Source organism: Hermetia illucens, chromosome 4 (assembly GCF_905115235.1).
Source record: "Hermetia illucens chromosome 4, iHerIll2.2.curated.20191125, whole genome shotgun sequence".
Classification (NCBI taxonomy): domain Eukaryota; kingdom Metazoa; phylum Arthropoda; class Insecta; order Diptera; family Stratiomyidae; genus Hermetia; species Hermetia illucens.
In genome coordinates, this window is record NC_051852.1 from 138,488,085 (window position 1) to 138,507,602 (window position 19,518).

Below are 19,518 nucleotides of genomic sequence, written 5' to 3' on the forward strand. Positions count from 1 at the left end.
TGGCCCTCTGCCTTCGACGCAAGGGAGAGTGGCCTCACCGGATGATGATCGGATATTGCCTTGCTTTTGTACAGCTAGAAAGCTACAAAGCCGCAACTTGTCGGCCGTGAGGGGGGCCAATGAGCAAACATGGACGCTCTAAGCTACTACTGTTCGGTAGCAGGAACGGGTATTAATGTCCGAGATGTTTTGCTAATAATGGATGTAAATGCACTGTTGGTGTGTTTTATGTTGACGGTCGAGGCGAAACTTGCTAACTTCTGGCCGACGCTCTTGCCTTTTAAATGACGAGGCAGCTTCGAAGCATGAAGTCTTTGCGGATAATAGCTAATAATACATATATGACGATGAACTGCCAGGAATTTGGACATTGCAGATCTGTACTCAAATGTTCTCAGAAATCTCATAACTACCATGAATATACCAATATGCGGACTAAGAGGGGCCTAGGGGTCTATAATAATACATTTAGGAAACACCCAAGATTACCTTTCAAACTCAAATTCATCCACAAATTACCTGAAAATAAGGCAAATAGGTTCATTTGGAATCAACATCATCAACAGCGCAACAATTCGATCTTGACCTGCCTTAACAAGGAACTCCAGATATTCTGGTTTTACGTCGTGGTCCACCAATTCAATATCCCTAAAAGTTGTCTGGCGTCCTGCCCTACGTCATCGCTCCATCTCAGGAAGGGTCTGAATCGCCTTCTTTTTCTACGGAATTGTCCATCCTCATGTGGGGGGCCAAAAATTCTTCGGAGGATTCTTCTCTCGAATACGGCCAAGAGTTCGCAATTTTTCTTGCTAAGAACCGAAGTCACCGAGATCATTGTCTTGTACAGTAAGAGCTTTGACCCTATGGTGAAACGTTTCGACCGGAACAGTTTTTGTAAGCTGAAATAGGCTCTGTTGGCTGCCAACAACCGTGCGCGGATTTCATCGTTGTAGCTATTATCGGTTGTGATTTTCGACCCTAGATATGAGAAATTTTCAACAGTCTCAAAGTTATAGCCCCCTATCTTGATTGTTTTTGTTTGACCAGTGCGATTCGATGTTGTTCGTTCTTTTGGTTTTGATTTTGGCGTTGACGTTGCCACCATGTACTTCGTCTTACCTTTATTAATGTGCAGCCCAAGATCTCGCGCGCCTGCTTGATTTGGATGAAGAAATCACTGTATATCTCGTACACGAATCACTGTACATCTCGGATCGTTCTTCCCATGATGTCGATATCGTCAGCGTAGGCCAGTAGTTGGGTGAACTTAAAGAGCCTCTCGCATTTGCATCTGCATCGCGAATCACTTTCTCCAAAGCCAGGTTAAAGAGCACGCATGATAGGGCATCCCCTTGTCTTAGACCGTTGTTGATGTCGAATGGTCTCGAGAGTGATCTTGGTGCTTTTATCTGACTTCGACACATTGGTCAGGGTCAGTCTAGTCAGTCTTATCAATTTCCCCGGGATACCGAATTCTCTCATCGCCGTGTACAGTTTTACCCTGGCTATGCTATCATAGGCGGGCTTAAAGTCGATGAAAAGATGATGCAACTGATATTCATATTCCAACAGTTTTTCCATTGATTGCCACAGAGAGAAAATCTAATCTGTTGCTGATTTACCTGGAGTAGAGCCTCTTTGGTATGAGCCAATGATGTTCTGGGCGTATGGGACTATCCGGCCTAGGTAAATAGAGGAGAATATCTTATAGATGGTACTCAGCAACATGACACCTCTATAATTGCTGCACTGTAATGTGATATCCCCCTTTTTATGTATAAGCCAGATAATGCCTCGTTGCCAGTCGTCAGGCATTGATTCGCAGTCCACACCTTAAGCATCAGTTGATGAACCACTTGGTGTAGTTGGTCGCCTCCATATTTAACCAATTCGGCTGTAATTCCATGGGCTCCTGGCGACTTATGATTTTCAAACCGATGAATTGCACGGACTGTTTCTTCTATACTTGGTGGTGGCAGTATTTGTCCGTCGTCTTCAGTTGGCGGGACCTCCAACTCGCTGATGTTCTGGTTGTTGAGCAGTTCTTCAACATACTCAACCCATCGCTCCAATATGTCCATTCTGTCGGAAATCAGATTTTCCTTTTTGTCTCGGCAGGATAAACATCGAGGTGTTTAAGGCTTCATCCTGCTGACTTGTTGGTAAAACCTCCGCGCCTGGTGCGGTGGCTCCCTGTACTTTTCGAGTTCACAGACTTGTTGGTTCTCCCAGGTTTCCTTTTTCCGTCTGTGAAGTCGCTTCTCCACTCGATACAGTTGTTGATAGGTCTCTGCGCGTTCTCACGTTCTTTAAGAATGCAATATTAGTCGGTATGCCGTATCAATGATAACGCTCTTCAGGTGATTGGGAAGATCATTCGTTGATGCTTCATCTCCAGGGCATCTGTAAGTTGCAGTTATTGCTTCATCGATTTCCCTCTTATAGGTGTTACGGAAGGCTATGTTGTGAATGGCTTCAGTATTTACTCTCACCTGATTGTCAGAGGCGATTATAGTTGGTGTTGTAATTCGAGTTCCAAGCACTATGCCAACGAGATAGTGATTTGAGTCTATATCGGCCCCCCATTGTTCTGAAATTCATGAACGTAGAGAAGTGGCGGCGTTCAATCAGCACGTCGTCAATTTGGTTTAAAGTGGCCCCATCTGGAGAGGCCCACATATGTTTGTGGACCGCTTTTCGCGCAAACCAGGCCCTTCCAACTACCATTTCGTGCGATACTGCTAACTGAATAATCCGCAGTCCGTTACAAAAACATCACTGAAAGTAAAACTGAGTTGCATGTGATCTTCTAAACTAAGTTATGTATGCTTTCTTAATAGGAAATATTAAGATAGACTCCAGCAGGTTGTAAGATACAATTATATTAAAGTAAAACCATTGTACATGAATTCCCATTTATAAGGAAGCTGTAAAAATTGATTCATTAATCAGAGTGAAATTATGCGGTGTTTCCAACGATTAATTAATTGAAATAATAAAACTTGTTGTTTCTTTTTTTTTTCGTTGGTGTGGGTATTTATTCTTGCAAATACCGATATTTCATATCACAGTCATTGAATAACAAATGACGACATGTGTGTGATATTTGGGAGAATTTAAAGGGTTGAATGAACCTAAATATCCAATGAAGTCACATTTGCTACCCTTGGACGCGAAAAAGGAGAGCTTCTATCCGCACATCTGACCTATTTTGTACTTGCAAATACCGATATTTCGGGAACCACTTGTTCCCTTCATCAGTGCTAACTGCAATTAATCACCGGAAACACTTAAACACGTAAAACTTGTTTGCACTGATGAAGGGAACAAGTGGTTCCCGAAATATCGGTATTTGCAAGAATAAATACCCACACCAACGAAAAAGAAACAACAAGTTTTATTATTTCAATCGATTCATTAATATTTATCTAATTTGAAAATGTTATCAATATTTTAATATTGATTTTTTTTCAATTAATTTAACTCTCAAGCATCTAAATTGATTTCCAAAAATATAACATACAATAGACTCCCCTTGTTTCACTTCTATGGTAAAATCTAACAAGACCCTTAAAGCATTTTAAATTTCAACAAAATTCAAACAGACTGAACTCACTCGAGCCAACAGACTTCAGTAGCGCGGCAACTGGCAGTTAGTTAGTTATAAAAATATAACACCGACAAAATTAATTTCCCGCGTGAAGCGCCAAGGAGGACGATGAAATATTGCTTCGTGCCTTGCTGCACAAATAACCCCGCAAAAAGCTTGTTTGGCTATTCCGAAAGGAGAGTTTCCGAAGAAGTCGCCATCGTCCGATGGAATACAATTTCTTTGGAGTCAGGTTTAAATTGTGAGGATCGTTCCAATGGGAGTTAGCATTTTTTAAACTTTAACTCCAATCTTATCAGTTTTATATGATCAGTTCCTTTGTTTTCTTTAGTTCATTTTATGTAAAATTATTAAAAAAAAAAAAGATTCCAGTTTAACTATAGACTAGTTATCTGTACGTGTTTCGTGTTTTAATTGATAATATACGATTACGTTTGAATTTTGTGTCACTATTAGTCAAATTCAAACCGAATCACAAGAGAATATTCGACCTGTTCAGTGCAAATCCATTTTTTGCGGCCCGTGAATCTTTCAGAAACGTACTTTTTACCGCCATACAGGTAAAAATGTCAGAATTTGTTATATAACTTGTTACCATTACTGCCAAAACGTAAAGTAACTGGAATAATTGTCCATTCACGCATCAATTTCCAACTTTGCTGTTAAAAACTGATTGATTACTTGAAAAGTGGTAAGTAACAAACACTAAACCGGATGCCTTCACGTAGAGAAAATTCAAATTGATCGCTTGATGACGACACCGCGTTTTCTTTGCTCCCTTATGAGAATTGAATTTTAAAGCAATTATAATTAACAAATAAGCATTCCGAATTGTTTTTTTTTAACGGATATGGTAATTTGGCAGGTGTTTCACCTATTTCGGCGTAAAAGACATATAGTCATTTTCTAACACGGGGAGTATATTCTCTACTCAAATTGAAACGTGTGCAGACTCCTTCATAGAGATGAGATACTTCAAAAATCTAGTACGATTTCACTCTGACAGCAGTACTGAAGACGTTCCTCAATCAGCTGATGACAATCAAAATATAAATAATAGTGACACAAATGTGTTTTTGCCCATTAAGTTCCACTGAAAGGGGATTAATAGGGAGGAGTGGCGTAAAGTATTCAATTTAAAGGATTGCTATTGGTAAATGGACACTTTTAAAGTAACCAAGAAGGGATTCTCTGCATATTTTTGCTTCATTGCCACAAGCTTCATAAGTGTATTATGCACTAGTTGACGTGTACATAACACTCAATGCTCTTATGCCGCATTACAAATAAAAACAATAAAAAGTCAGCAAGTCTAGTCATAAAGATAACACCTTTGATGCTGTCACTGCTAAGTCCACTTCGCTGTAACCCTTTCTCTCCAATGATCCATCATTGATGAGAATTCCTTGTTGAACTGGGCTTACATATATCAACTCAACTTCCCTCGTCCTTTTGCTTTCTATGTTTGCTAATTGATAATGTCTGTGAGCGAGGAGAGCAGGCTTGCATGTTTAATTGAAATTGATTAACTCGGAATTCTTGGAAAAATGGGGCAACTACATAAATGGGATCGGTAACAACTAAGAATCGCGACATTTTATGATATCCAACTGCACGACAACTTAAATATTCCAATTGTTTTCCCAGAGGATCACTAATCCTTAAACATCTCCCTTTCCAGGTGCAATTACTGATGAACGGGCAACATGAAACCAAGGCATAAACGCCCCACACCCAGCACAATTGCCAAAAGATGAACATTACAGACTTGAACGATGACTGCCTTTACCAGATTTGCTCGTACCTTAGCATCCACGACATGGTGGAACTGCATTCAACCTGCACCCGCTTCGCTTTCATCACTGATCGATTCTTCTCGACGCAACGCCATCTCATCATTGGCATGCGGACGGCACAGCTGGACAAGATGGATCGCCTCCTCCAGTGCATTGGGGCGTACCTGACCTCAGTGACGATATGGATTGGATATCTGATGCCGGAGAACATGGTCCTTCCTATTCTGCTGCCCGTCTCGAAGTTCTGCACGAACTTGAAGCGGCTCACTGTTAACTTCATGAAGATGGAGGTGAAGTACAAGAAGCTGCTGATGGCGGTCACTAGCAATGTCGAGTTTTTGGATATTTCCTGTTGTGATATTGATGATGACGATGCTGACTTGTTGCTGTCTTGCAAGAAAGTGAAGACCCTGACGCTGAATGGTAACGACAGGTTTCGAGGGCTCTGCTTGCCGCAGTTGACTTCCCTGAAACATCTGATAGCCAAGCACAGCACGGGTATTCACCACTACATTTTAGAGGAACTAAGGAAAAGAAATGTCAAAATTGATGACGGGACATGAAATAGATTTTACCATAATATTAAGAGAATGCTGGTTCATTTAATATTTAGATTTATCGAGGGGTGAGGCACAGAGCAAAAAGTTTAAGCTTATTTAATAAAACGTGCATGTGTTAAGCCGCGTTTATAACGCGCATATTGTAACTACATTTTCCACTATATTTATTTATATAAAGAAATAATTCACAGAAAATAGGAATTTTTAATTACGTGTTGTCCTCAGATGGAGAAGAAAGTAGATACTTTACTTTCGCTTAAAACTGGGAGAGGGAAATCGGAGGATGTTGTAGGACTGACATTCTATCGAAATCGGTGAGGGAAGCTAGCCATCGAGCTCTGCAAAGAGAGCTACGAAAATCTTTGCGCACCGAAGAGAACTATCCATCAGGCTATTACAGGGCTTGGAAAAGGGAGATTGACAGTGCGAAATCAGAAAGGGGACCAAATTAAAGAACAATATTGAAGAAAGAGTCACATCATCATTGACCAGGAGAACTTAAGTGAACCGAAGGCTTTAGGGACATCAGTATAAAATGTATGTGCCTCCTGCCATAATTAAGAAATTTGCTTGAAAATGGTAAAGCCAAGAAGGTTAGTAATTATAATAGCCAGTCCTAACCCGGATTGTGAAAGGAGGAGGGATGAATAGCTTCAGTCTGAATGGCTGTAAACCACAGCAGCGTCTCAGGGTGTAGGTGAGGAAAGTGCAGGAACTTTGCATTCTTGCAGAATACTCACCAAACCTGGCAGTTAGGTATGGAATGCAAATCCATCTAATGAGAAGAAGGAGAAACTTGAGGTCCGGTGCGGATAACCGGCGGGATTCGTTTGACTTGGTGACTAGGTCGGGCTCCCGTAATGAACAGTACTGCGTCGAAACCACTAATCGTGGGGCGGTTCGACGTCTAGGCGCTACGATGACCAGGAGCATTGCTCCGCTTGCCGCTACTGTTTCTTCACAATCGGTAGCAACCACTTTAGCAGGTTCGCGTAGGCAGCAGATGAAGTGGACTGGGGTAATGAACCTCCCCATCATTCGCTCCTGCTACGAAATAACGGCGGGGCGGGTACAACATCTTACCGCCCCTTGTTGCACCAGAAATTCGTCATGCGTTTCCCATAATTCGCGCACGTGACTATGCAGCGAGTAATATACCAGTACCGCTTTATTACTCACAACGTCACAATTGCACCCATCATTAGCGAGTGTGATCGACTTGAGGTCATTGCGGAAATTGGTGACCAAGGGTCGATGGGGATAGAGACGGTGCCAACAACAACACCACGCCGTACTGCAGGCAACAGTTTAAGTTCGCGCCGAAGTACTCTTCTCCACTGTCCAGCTGAAGTTTCCGCTGAGACTCGGGACCGATTTCAAGGAGCGTGTATTTGCTGATATGTCGCTGCTGCTACTTCAATCACTAGCGTATTACGGTGCAGTTATGGCTGTAGGATTACACGACCAGAAAATTCGCTATTGCAACTTAGGCGAGGAACCAGCGGAGTTTTTTCAGATCACTCAACGAATCCCCACAGAGCGTGCAGACTGTACAGTTTTCAGTGACATAAGCGAAACAATATTGGGTTGGACTTTGGGGGTTACCCGTACAGCATGCTAACTATGCTGGGTGGGTCACTGACATGAATTTTGCGGATGTTACGAAGAGGAGGTTCGACGAGCCATACGCAGCTCAAAGAACTGGACGCGTTGAGAGCTGGAGTCACGGAAGCGCACTTCGGTTTCTTCTTATATAATAGCTTCGAGATTTTGTTTAATTTGCACTGAACGAATGGCATAAATACATTGACTGGGATTGATTTTGTCGTCCGGGATCACCAATTGTTATTTACCTATTGTTTTTTTGGGGTAGGGTAGGTGAATGCATTTTCGCATACAATGTTGGGCTTCCGGTTTGGTACGTCGTCGGACTACCAACTAAACCCCTTCCCATCGTCAGAGAGGGAGATGAAAATGGGAACTCCTCTACCGGTCGTGCTCTATCTTCTTAGCAACGAAAAGGACTCGAGCGTAATGGGCAACACGGCTTCACCTGTCAACACTCCTCAGCATCTCCTCGATAATGTTGTCTGGAGATAGATCCCCTGTGTTTAAATAGCGCTGCTGACGAACCCCATTCCACCTTCCACAAGAAAAAAAAGTGTGATGGGCGTCGTCTACAACTCCATTGCAAAACACACAACCCGGAGATCGCGCCTTTTCAATCTTGTGCAGGTAAGACTGAAAACCTCCATGCCTACTTAAAAATTGGATAAGAAAATAGTCAGTCTCACCATGCTTCCGATTCAGCCACGCACCTAAGTTTCCGATGAGCCGCCCAGTCCATCTGCCTATAGTTTCATTTTGCCAAAAGAGCTGCCCCTCGTCCCGAGTGCGTTGCCGTTCTTGACGAGCAACAACCTCCTTTGGCTCATCTCCCTTGCGCTTGTATATAGCTTGATGCTCGTTAGCAAGACGTTGATCACTCCCTCGATCACCATCACGGCCGGTTCAGAGGTACACAGGCGCCATCCGCAAAGCTCCCCGTCTCTGTACTTGCGCGAGAGGTTTACGATATACGAGTACTTCCTTGCCAAGAGCGTCAGCCCATACCTCAGCGCCGTAGAGCAGGACAGACTGCGTTGAACTCATCAGGAGACGTCGCCTGCTAGACGTAGGACCCCCAATGTTTGCTATTAGCCTACTTGACGTCGAAACTCCAGCTGTAACCTTGTTCGTTTCTGCTTGGAATTGTTCAAAAAAGCTCATCTTTGAGTCAAGAGTCAGGCAGAGTATCGCTTCAGCGAGTCTATTTCTGATGAGCTTTTCGGGCACTTTTCCAGCAGTTTCAAGTATATATAGTGGGCGGTATGAAAACGGCAACTCGGGGTCCCCTTTCTCTTTGTGGATCAGTATAAAATGTATGTGTAGCCTCACCACCTTCCAACGAGCAGGGAAAGTGCCCTCTTTCAGGCAAGCGTGGAATGCAGTAGGTCTGGCCAGTGTTGGAATACCAGTTTGTATGCCTCCGCTGGCGCCTTCTTGCTTTTCATAGAGAGGACTGCCTGTTCCAGCTCTTTTATAGAGAAAAGTGGAAGTCTGCGCTCTCCGCGCTGATGTCATCATCCCATACGGGGTGCGCAGGGAATAGTGCCTTTACAATGCAGTCCATCCGTACGGCCTTAAGTGAACAGGGTTTCCGCAGAGCCCCGATTTTTCGGGTTACCAGTTTGTAACCCAGTCTCCAGGGCTCCTCATTCAGTTTTTCGACCAGATCCTGCCAGCAGAGAGCTTTGCTCTTGTTTATTGCACTGCGGAGTCTTCTTTTGGCTGATTTGTATTCCGCCAGTATGGTACATGCCTCCTCCCGGTTGTTTAGACGTTGTGTTAAGCGGCCGAGCCTGTAACACTCTTTCTGCTCTGCGATTTCTACTGTCCACCAATACATAGAAGGTTTGCCACGTCTCTATGCCCTCCTGGGCGTCGAAGCTCCGCAGGCCGTCGTTATCAGGTTCATAACTGAATTTACGATAGTGTCGGCTGCAGCACCACTGCCCCCAGGAGCACCCTCCAGCGCCCCCCCCCCCCTGTTCCAAGAGTTTGGATAAACCTCCCGGTATTCACTTTCGCGACGTTCCATGCACAGAAAGAGCACCGCTTGTCGAGAAGTCTTCCAGAACTCGTCCACCAGCGACACCAGTGATTCCGACGCGAAAGTTACATCTGGAATAATTCCCTCTGGAGTCTGTGTGGGGCATGTCCCATTCAAGCGCCCTAGCACTGAAGTCACCCCCGACCAGGATCCGTCCATCTGTGCCTAAGATAGCATCAAACCTTGGTCGAAAGTCCGGCATCGTCTCATTAGGCTTAAAATAGACACTAAAAAACATTATCCCTGAACACCGAATTCAGACAAAGCCGTCCCCTCAGCCTTGAGTAAAAATCGTAACCAGGGTGCTGTCCCGAACCCAGATGGCAACGATACCTGATATGTCAGGGTGCCTTGAAACTGGGTCCTTGTTTTGATAGTGCTCACTGATGAACCCGCAGTGTGCGCAACGTTCTCATCAGGCGCCCCACGGTCCCTGCATAGGACACAGCTTTCCTTTCCATTGCAGGTGTTCGCTTTATGGTTGCATTTGGTTGGGGTGGCCCGGATTCGTATTCTACACATTATCCAACCGATTCTTATTTTCCCGCTGTTTAGAAGCTTCTTCGTTTCCACTACAGCCAGTTTTTAGCCTCGGGAGTTCGCAGAGGTGATACAAATTCGGGGATCGGTTACCTCCCGACATTCGCGTTTGATGCCTTCTTCTACCTCCTTTTTTTCTGTGAGGCAGTCACGGTTTCGGATTTCCAGAGAACACGTGGGTTCCAGGCTGGAAACTAAAACTTTTTCCCCCAGAAGCCCCTCGACTGCTTCACAGAAAGTAACTTTATTTATTGTCCTCGGGCCTAGTTCGATTAGGGCTCCACCACCCTTCGTTTTACGAATGGAAGACACTTTTGCTCCGTTATCTTTGAGTTTGATCTTGTAACGAATTTCACTGAGGGCTTCCGTAAAAGTCTTGCCTTCAGTCGGCTCAATAAGTAGAGCTGGCGGTCTAGTCCTCCTTCGTCTCCCCATCTTTTCTTTTGGTGCTCCGTCCTTCGTGTATGCCTTAATTTTAGGCAGAGATTTTTCTGGTAGCGCGATGTGTTGTTGTCTCTTGTTCCTCTTCGCCTTCTTCTTTTGAACCCTGGAGAAAAACTGAGTGAAGCTTCCTTCAGATGTCCCTTACTCCTTTCCTTTTTTCTCCAGTTCGCTCTGCAATGGGCTGTCTGCGATCCGTTTGGTACTCGTAGTGTTTACGTCGGGAGGCGCGGTTGTAGCTGTTTTCCGCGGCTCTTACTCTCCATGTCCGCCCATAACATGAAATCCTGTTCAGGAACTCCTCCAGTTCCAGTTGCCCGTTTTTCACCCCTTTGCTGACGTTTTTCTGGAGGAACGGCGCAGATCGGATGCGATTCACAACCGCCGCGCGGAACCTCCTGTATTGACCACAACACCCACCGGATAATTTTGGAATAGTGCACGGAGACAGCTTTCGATAGTTTGAAGAGGGAGTTTATCTGGAGGAGGGTCATTCAGGCGAAACTAATAGTTGTTATCAAACCAACATATGCTGGCGTGAAATGACACGTGTTGCACCGTGGTAAAATCTCGGAGGATTTTGAGGTCCAAAGCTGAGTCCACCAGAGTTGCATCTTGTCTCCTATATTATTTCACCGGTGACGTTCATCATGTTGTCATGTCAGAAGGACGTTGGGAAGTTTAATGAACTCTCACCGGGACATGGACTTTGACTAAATGGATTTGGAACGTTCTCAGTCTGACGGGTAATCGTACTTGTCATATATGCATTAATGAACAGAGCATCGAAAGCGTCAATCAATTTGTATATCTAGAAATCGTGATTTCTGCGTCTGGTGGCACCGAACTGGATGTTGGAAGACGCATTAACAGCGCTAGTTCCGCCTTTGCTGCCTTGTTTAAAATTTAGAAATGCAGCTATCTCGACACCAAAATTAAGTTGAGACTGCTCTGTGCTAGTGGTGCTTCTGTGTTGCAATATGGGAGTAGTACATAGAAAGTGACCCCCATTGTTATTCGAAGGCTCTACCCCTTCGTCAACACCTGTCTGTTTTGTATCATCTACACAAACGCCTATCACCTACACGCAATCTGGTAGGAAGGCTGAAGATTTAGTGGATATCAAGGAGATGTGACAATTGCATTGCTGTGCTGGCTACGCCATGCAGTGAAGGAGGGAGAGAGTTGAATTGCATTTCAGGTAACAGCGAGTGAGATGTGTTTGATGCATTCATTTTAAAAAAGAATATAACTTCATCTTTGTTGACTGAAGCTGTTCACATTCCAATGGGCAATTACGACTTAATTTATTTTTTATTTAAAATAATCTTATTAGTTCCTGGATCATGGTGCTGATAATATTCATATTATGCGACAGTGTGGTAAAAATCGAGGACAGTTCTTGCTGCGAACTGTTACTGGCAGATTCGTTTGGTGCACTCCAGGACGAATGGACGGTAAATTGGATGTTTCTGCCGCTTCATGCCTTGCGCCTGATAGTTTAATACCGCTCTCTTGTGGTTTTGCAATATCCTTACTTGCCTCCCCCCCCCCCCCCTTCCAGTTTCAATCTGCTTGGGTAACCCCTTGAAGTTTTGGAGACAGCAGTCACGTCTGATTGCGTATTGTTTTCTTTTCTCCCTCCGCGCCGGTTTGAAATTTCAAGCGTGACCTCTTCCGCTTCCACATCCTTTTAGATAATGTGCCTCTGCAGTCCCTTTTCTTATATAGTTTCTTATATTTTCGTTATCACCCGGCTCATCTTATGGTACATTAGGTATTCACGTTAACATTCTTTTCGTCTGCCTAAAGTTTTCTCCCACTCCAACTTTATTAGTCGTGCCGTACTTTCCTTCCTCTTTTTTCAAGCTCCAAAAGGAACTTTTCTCGTCATTTTCAATCTCAAGTACCTTTCCCCTGCCGTTTCCTGATTTCTTTTTACCATTGTATTTGCAGAGGGAAGAGATTTAAAACATAGTTATCATTTACCGTGGCTAATATTCCAGGTTTATGTTGAAACATTCTTTAATTTCCATTTATCATACGCGGTCCCACACCATTGCAGAGCTTAGGAAATCTTCTTTGCAATTCTGTCTTAACCCCAAGCTGTGAAGAGCGTCTGACGTCACTCAAAATTTTTACAATTTTTTTTATCTTCATAATATGAAATGTAGCTTGATGTCACCAGGTCATGCCAGTACCGGATCGTGTGACTCTAAAAAATAAGCAATAAAAAACGTCTTTTTCATAAACCCTTTAACTATTTATTTCACTGTACTTGATGTTTTAAAACACAAAAGATCTCGATGATCATGTTATATCTTATGTATGTATATATAAAATATTAAAAATATATAATTGGACTGCTTCTCAAGTAACACAAGGTGTTTGTTTTGAGTGCTGTTTTTGTGTGTGGTCCAGGGTGTTGATCGAAAAAGGGTTTATATTTTTATTTTTTTCCTAAAATGTGGACCTTGTGCTTGATCTCGATTCGTTCGCCGAAACAAATATGTAACTGAAAAAGCTTCGGAATTCTAAAATGAATTCGTCATAAATGTTAACGCATTTGTGATGATGAACGAATCGTCAATACCTGAGTGTACAAAGTGTGTCGAGTGTACGAAGCAGTCCAGAATGTAGAAGTTTATGTCCTTTAGATTTTTTTGATGATGGAACCGCGATAATTTGACAAAGATAATAATTAATATACATAGTATTTATGAAAACAACTTTGCAATAAAACCTTTTTAATAAGTAATAGGTTTTAAAAAAACACCTACTTGTAGGCTCGGTAAAACTAAAGATACATTTATAGAAAAATAATAAAATAGAAGCTCAATCTAGAGGTGGTTCGAATTTGTTTGCGTGCTAGGAGGGATAGTTGGGGAGAGGTAGATGGAGTAGGAGGATAGGGACAGATAAAATTTCTCAAATTTACAATCTTAACAATATTTCGCCTTGAAAAACTCTTTAATCAATTTCTTCAAGTATTTGACTTCCCGCTCAATTTCGGTTGCAGTACGAACAAGGTCCTCGTTCTGCATAGTCAATTGGCGTTCTTCTTCGAGGACTTCCTCCATTTCTTGTTTCTTCTTCTGACGGTAGCGTGTTGCGGCATTTTTGTTTTGCTCTTTTTTTCTAGATTTTTTATCTTCGACGTTACGACTGTACGGGCGGACCCGTTTTTTCGTAACGCCGCCATTAATTACAGATGGTGTTGAGGATGACTTAGTGCCGCTGCTTTTGGAGGGTGATCCTGGCGATGGTGATGGAGTCCACTCGCTGTCATTTGTGGACTGGGACATACCCGATGAGGAGTAGTTGGAATACATTGAGTTATCATCATTGCAATCGGGTAAATCTTGCGCCTTGGTACGAAGAATTTCATCGACGATTTCCGAGCCTTGGGCGACGTAGATGTCTTGGTCGTCGGGGCAGGAAGCCGGCGAATTTGTTGTGTCGGATGAATAATCTACATATGAGCTGGCTGGGGAAGTTGCCTGTATGATTTCCTCGATAACTGCATTGTCGGTTACATTGGAGTTGCTTTGTTGTGTTATGAAATCCAAGATCTGAAAAGGAACGTGAAAAAATTATTACTGAAGTTGTAATTAGAGAAGAGAACGTTTACTAATTTTACGCAATTTTGACAGATTAGTTTATTCTTAGTGTAGACTTTCAGAAGGCAAACAACAAAATTAAAAAGTTATCTGAATTTTGTTTTAACATTTCAAAAATTCACTTCCTTCGAAAATCTTATAGAAATTAGGAATGACAACTTACCTCATTTATGTAGCTTTGTGTTTGTGGTGGAGTTTGTGGCGGTGTTAATTGTGTTAATTCACTAACATCACACAATTTCTCCAATTCTGTGGCCAGCTCAGAATTTTGTAATTTAACTACTTGTACTTCGGAAAAACGATGCGGTTCGGTGATGTATGAAGAGGTCTCCATTGGCTGTGCATTCGGCTTCACATCCAGCCATTGCTCTGTAAAACAATGAGGAAAATAACCAAGTTAAATAAGAGTTTACACGACTTACATTTATATTATTTTCACTTTTTGAACTTTCAGTTATTTTTGATAACAGGATAGGTTCTATGAGTTATATCAAGAGGTTAACAAGGTTTTACGATTAAAATTTATACGAATCATCGTCGTGATCTTGGTAAGGAGACACGACTGCAAGTCATTTGTATAAATGGCGTGTTTTTCTAGTTTATATCTTTTGATTTGTTTTTGCTAAAGTTTTAAAGATGACGTTGCAAAACTTTTAACGTTTGTGGCATTTAGGGCATCTAAACAATTATTACTTTTGCCAACTTTACCGATATTTTTCGAATTTTAAAAGAAAAAACTGACTTTTTCCGATAAGAAAGATGCACTGTCATCTGATAGAAATATATGAAACCTGTGCCGAACTGTTCTAGAATATTAGAGTGACAACAGCCCGATTGAACTATATTTAAATTAACATGAGCACGAGGATGACTTGCAAATGCTCTTAAATTATAACAGGAATGAAAGATTAACTAATGAACTGATAGTTTTCTATTGCGCAGTAGATGAATACGTGGCATTTCGCAGATCCCGAAGGACATCTGCCTTGAGTGCGACAATTCTAGTTCTTCAATGGATCCTGTTGACTTCTCATGAGCAAATAAGGAAGACCATTGGTTATTCAAAAAATAAGCATCTCCGCGCACTGTATAGGTAACAGTAGAGCTATCTTGATCAGCTGCTGAAATCAGGTGCCGAGCGCCTAACTCGTGAACGATTTTTGGCATAATTTTCGATACATTCTCCTCATCTCTCCCATTTATTAAAAAATGAAAGTTAAAATTTGGAATTTGTCTTGTTTAAATTGAAACTGTTTTTGAACTACAATAAAATGTTGATATTTGCACCAAAATTTCCGATTTTATAGTCGAAATTCGAATTGAATTTGCTACAACGAGTTAATATTAAATTTTGTGTCAAAAAATGTCTGTCTGAATCCCAATCAAAACTCATCAAACGAGATACTGAAGATGAGAATTCAGTACTACATACAATCCAGACATCAAGCAAGTGGATAGCGTACTACGAATGATCGAAGACCGAAAAATTACGAAGTTTTAAGTCGAAGAAGATAAGCAATACTCTGAGTTTCCGTCGATTACGAAGGTGTTAAGCATTATGAATTTTTGCCAGAAGGTCAAACAGTTACATTTTTGTAAAGCAATTCGTGAAAGACAAAAGGATTTGTGGGCAAGTAGCTTATGGATTTTGCACCACGATAACGCACTTTGGCAGAATGCCATTATTATTCGCGAATGTTTTACCAAACACCCAACGAATTCCGACTCCGCTCACTTGAGTCGGCTCTCTAGATTTTCTTTCCGTTCATCAGAGTCAAAAAACTCACAAAAAGTAGAAACTTGGTCTAATGGACACACTCAAAGTTGAGTGTAAAAATGTTCCGAGAATTGAATCAAGCGCTGGCATAAGTGGGCTGCAGCCGATGAGGATTGGAAGGAGACAATATCGATTTTACTGGATACTTTTGTATTTTAAAGTTTCTGGGAAAATTCAGAAAACTTTTTGAATAATTGATTTTAACAATAGGACACATATTTTATATGATTTATAAAATAATTACATAGGATAAATTAAAGGTTATTGAAATATCAAGAGGATCGTAACAAAATAGGAAGAAGAATCTGATCCCTGGGTTATGTTGTGAGATTTCACATATGTCGCACAAATCACGAGGGTTGTTTGAAAAATTCCAAGCCTTATCAGCAAATAATCATGGAGCATTCAAGTTCTCTCGCTGTCCAATAGATGGACTTTATATGCATGACATAATAATTTCAAGTGATTCCGATCAGTGCTAAACACATGTTACTCTTCTAAAGGTGATATTTGTTTATAACAATGGATAAATTGAATATCACATGGTTCTTTATTTGAAAGAGAAAAAACTCATGAAATAAAAAACAAGTAAGATTCCGTGTACGGTGAATTCTCTTATTATAACCGTAAAACTTTGGGTGGCTGAGTACAAACGCGATCGTAGTAGCATTTTTGATGATGAACGTTCTGGACGACCAAAAGTCGTTACAACGGAAGAAGTCCTTAGTTTAGTGTACACAACCGCGATGGAAAATCCTCAACTAACTGTTAAGGAAATTGCTAAGGCTTGTGAGATATCGACTGAACGGATACATAAGATTTGGATATGAGAAAAATATCTGCACGGGGTGTCGCAATTGTTGAAAATCAACCAAAAATGCATAAGAATGAACACGTCACTTGAGTATCTTCAACTGTACCAAAAAAAATCGGCTGAGTTTGGCGACGCTTAATTATTGTTGACGAAACCCGGATCCATTACCATATTCCTAAGACCAAACAACAGTCAATGCAGTGGATTAAGGGGGGAAACCAGCTCCGAAGTACGCGAAGATCGTTCTTTCTGCAAGAAAAATAATGACGGCAGTTTTTTGGGGCAGCCACGGAGTGATTATGGTTGATTATCTTGAAAAAGGTTAAACAATTGAAGACCGAAATCAAGAAGAAACGACAACACTTGACCACCATGACAACGCTCCAGTCGACACACCCAAATCTAGCTCCCAGCGACTTCTTTTTATCCCAAACTTGAAAAAAAAATTCGGTGGCAAAAATCATGGATTAAATGCAGTAGACCTATATTTTTCATGTTTATCTTAAAAATTCTTTTCTGATAAATTGAAGGGTTGGAAAAAGCGTTTCACTAAATGTATCGAGCTTCATTTCGTTCTCGTCGTCGAGAAATAAATTTTGATTTGACTTGAACCATGTGTTTTTCTTTATAAGGGCGGAAACGTTTTAAATGGTCCTCGTATCTCGTAGAACAAGGAAGGCTGCCTGAACAGCTTTATTGCATACCTCAAAACATGAGAAATGTGTTATATGCCGTAGAGCTATTTTTACACAAAAGGAAACACCGCCATCCACACCAACAGCAGGATTTCACCCACGTAAGGTCTTATTGTTTGTTGGTGGATATTCGAGGGATTATACACAGAGAACTATTACGACGAAACCAAAACCCTAACAGCGGAATTATAATATCTTGTGTCTAGCTAAAGGGTTTTGAAGCAGCGTTGAAGAAAAACGTCCATCCGAAATGAATAGAAATAATGTTATATTTCACCAGGCAACGCTAGACAAAAATTTCGGAATTAGGCTGGAAGCAGTTAATTCCTCTACTCCCACGACCTTGCTCCTTCAAAATTTTTGCTTGTTCCACTCCTTAGAAAATCATTTGAAGGAGATGGAATTTTTAAGGCTGCTCTAAAAACCGGATTTACAGATTTCTTCCCATCAGTCACCTGACTTTTCCAGAAAGGGGGATTTTTGCTGCCAGACCGTTGTCAATATGCAACAAGGGATACTATGCATTAGATTAGGTGATAATTTTTTTTTTTTAATTTGACTTTTCTTTGAAAGAGGTTGGTTGTCGGGCTAAAGCAATTGTAACATTCCAATTGAAATGATCGGCAGTTCACCTAATAAAAACGAAATTTATTGCACTTCAAGTTGGCATTTTTCGATCTATCATTTCCCCTCCTTTTTAGACAATGTTAAATATAAGATTTGTTTGATAAGGAACATTTGTTACTCCCGGTGGCTCCACTCAGAGAGGGAAATGTGTATATTCACCACCCCCGTATATATGGGAAATATATGCCTTTCTACCTGAAAGTCAAAATAAATTATGCGAACTACTAAATACTCCCGCCCTTTCCCTTTAAATCTCGTGCTCCTCCCTTTTCGAATAAATTAAATATGACGAATTATAAATCTATTTCAATAAGGTTTCGTTTTATATAAAAATCGAAACGAGAGTTACACGCAGCAATCGAGAGAGTTCAAAATGAAAACTTGGATGGTGACTCAAGTAACATTTTGAAAGATATCAATAAACTGGTTTGGCACATTCAATGGGAAAAAATGGAAAACTTATACACCTGCATCTTAAAAATAATAATTTAATCAGTCAATTAAGGTTAGAATAATCGAATTGGATGCAAGCGTATAACAGATCTGCTACGTGGTCGCAACAAACTGCCTTATGAATAATTCAAGCGATTATATTTATTCTTACAGACTGCCTCAAAACTATTCCACTATCTAGAGACGCCTTCATCAATAGTAACTACATAGAATATTATAACTAAAAATGTAAAACGGATGAATATTTAGAAAAATTATTTTCTATTCTATTCCCCCACCATAAAATCTAGAAAAACCTATAACCTATTTCGCAGTTGATGACACCCTCTCTAGATAATTTTTCTTAGCCTAGAGTAGGCATTTGACCGCGTGTCACTCAACCTCATCTGGTAAGCCTTGCGACAACATTTAATGCCAGCGAAATGTCTTTTAAGTTGGTCTACTGGGGTCCAAAGAGCAAAGCTCGAGGTCTGGTATGTACATGAGAACTGTTGTCTTACTCCACACATGTCTATCAACGAGGCGCATCTCCTCTCCATCTTTGTTTTTGTCACGAAGGCTGGGGCACCCAACCTAATGTAAATTTAAAATGATTGCCTCGTGCATCACGGTATCCAGCTCGATCTAAAGACATCTGAAATTCTAACAATTGATCCCAACGAAACCGGCATACTGTAAATGACAGGAACTGGCACAGTAATGGATGCTTTAATTGAATCAAATTGGTGTTATCAGACAGTGGTGGATTGTATCCGCAGGGAGAAAAAAAAAACCACCCCTGGTGAATATAATGCGAGACCCCTCGAAGTTGTGTAATTGATCCAATTTTATAAAAGTTTCCCTATTCCAGTCCTCGTGAAAGAACCCCGGTACTGGGAACTCCTCGCAGCCATGCAACCTGAATCAAGTGGCCCTAAGTGATCGACGCATTAA

The 19,518-nt window shown here is 41.4% G+C and overlaps 2 protein-coding genes across 4 annotated transcripts in view; one reads left to right on the top strand and one right to left on the bottom strand.

The window, feature by feature from the left end:
* The first annotated feature begins 4,609 nt into the window (after positions 1–4,609).
* Positions 4,610–6,161, top strand: LOC119654333. Of its 2 annotated transcripts, none has more exons than XM_038059664.1 (2): positions 4,610–4,763; positions 5,292–6,161. In XM_038059664.1, exon 2 carries the CDS (start codon positions 5,364–5,366, stop codon positions 5,967–5,969), a length of 606 nt encoding a protein of 201 aa, XP_037915592.1. In that variant the 5' UTR covers positions 4,610–4,763; positions 5,292–5,363; the 3' UTR covers positions 5,970–6,161. The 2 variants fall into 2 exon arrangements, with proteins under 2 accessions (XP_037915592.1, XP_037915593.1); XM_038059665.1 differs by lacking the exon at positions 4,610–4,763 and adding an exon at positions 4,904–5,183.
* Positions 6,162–12,838: 6,677 nt separating this feature from the next.
* LOC119653535 (activating transcription factor of chaperone) overlaps positions 12,839–19,518 on the bottom strand; it is a 62,809-nt gene continuing 56,129 nt past the window's right edge. For both annotated transcript variants that reach the window (XM_038058211.1, XM_038058212.1), the window contains 2 exons: positions 14,383–14,588; positions 12,839–14,171 (listed from right to left, as the gene is read on the bottom strand). In XM_038058211.1, the coding sequence (XP_037914139.1) occupies positions 13,542–14,171; positions 14,383–14,588 (836 nt within the window). In that variant the 3' untranslated portion in view covers positions 12,839–13,541. The remainder of the gene's footprint in view (positions 14,172–14,382; positions 14,589–19,518) is intronic.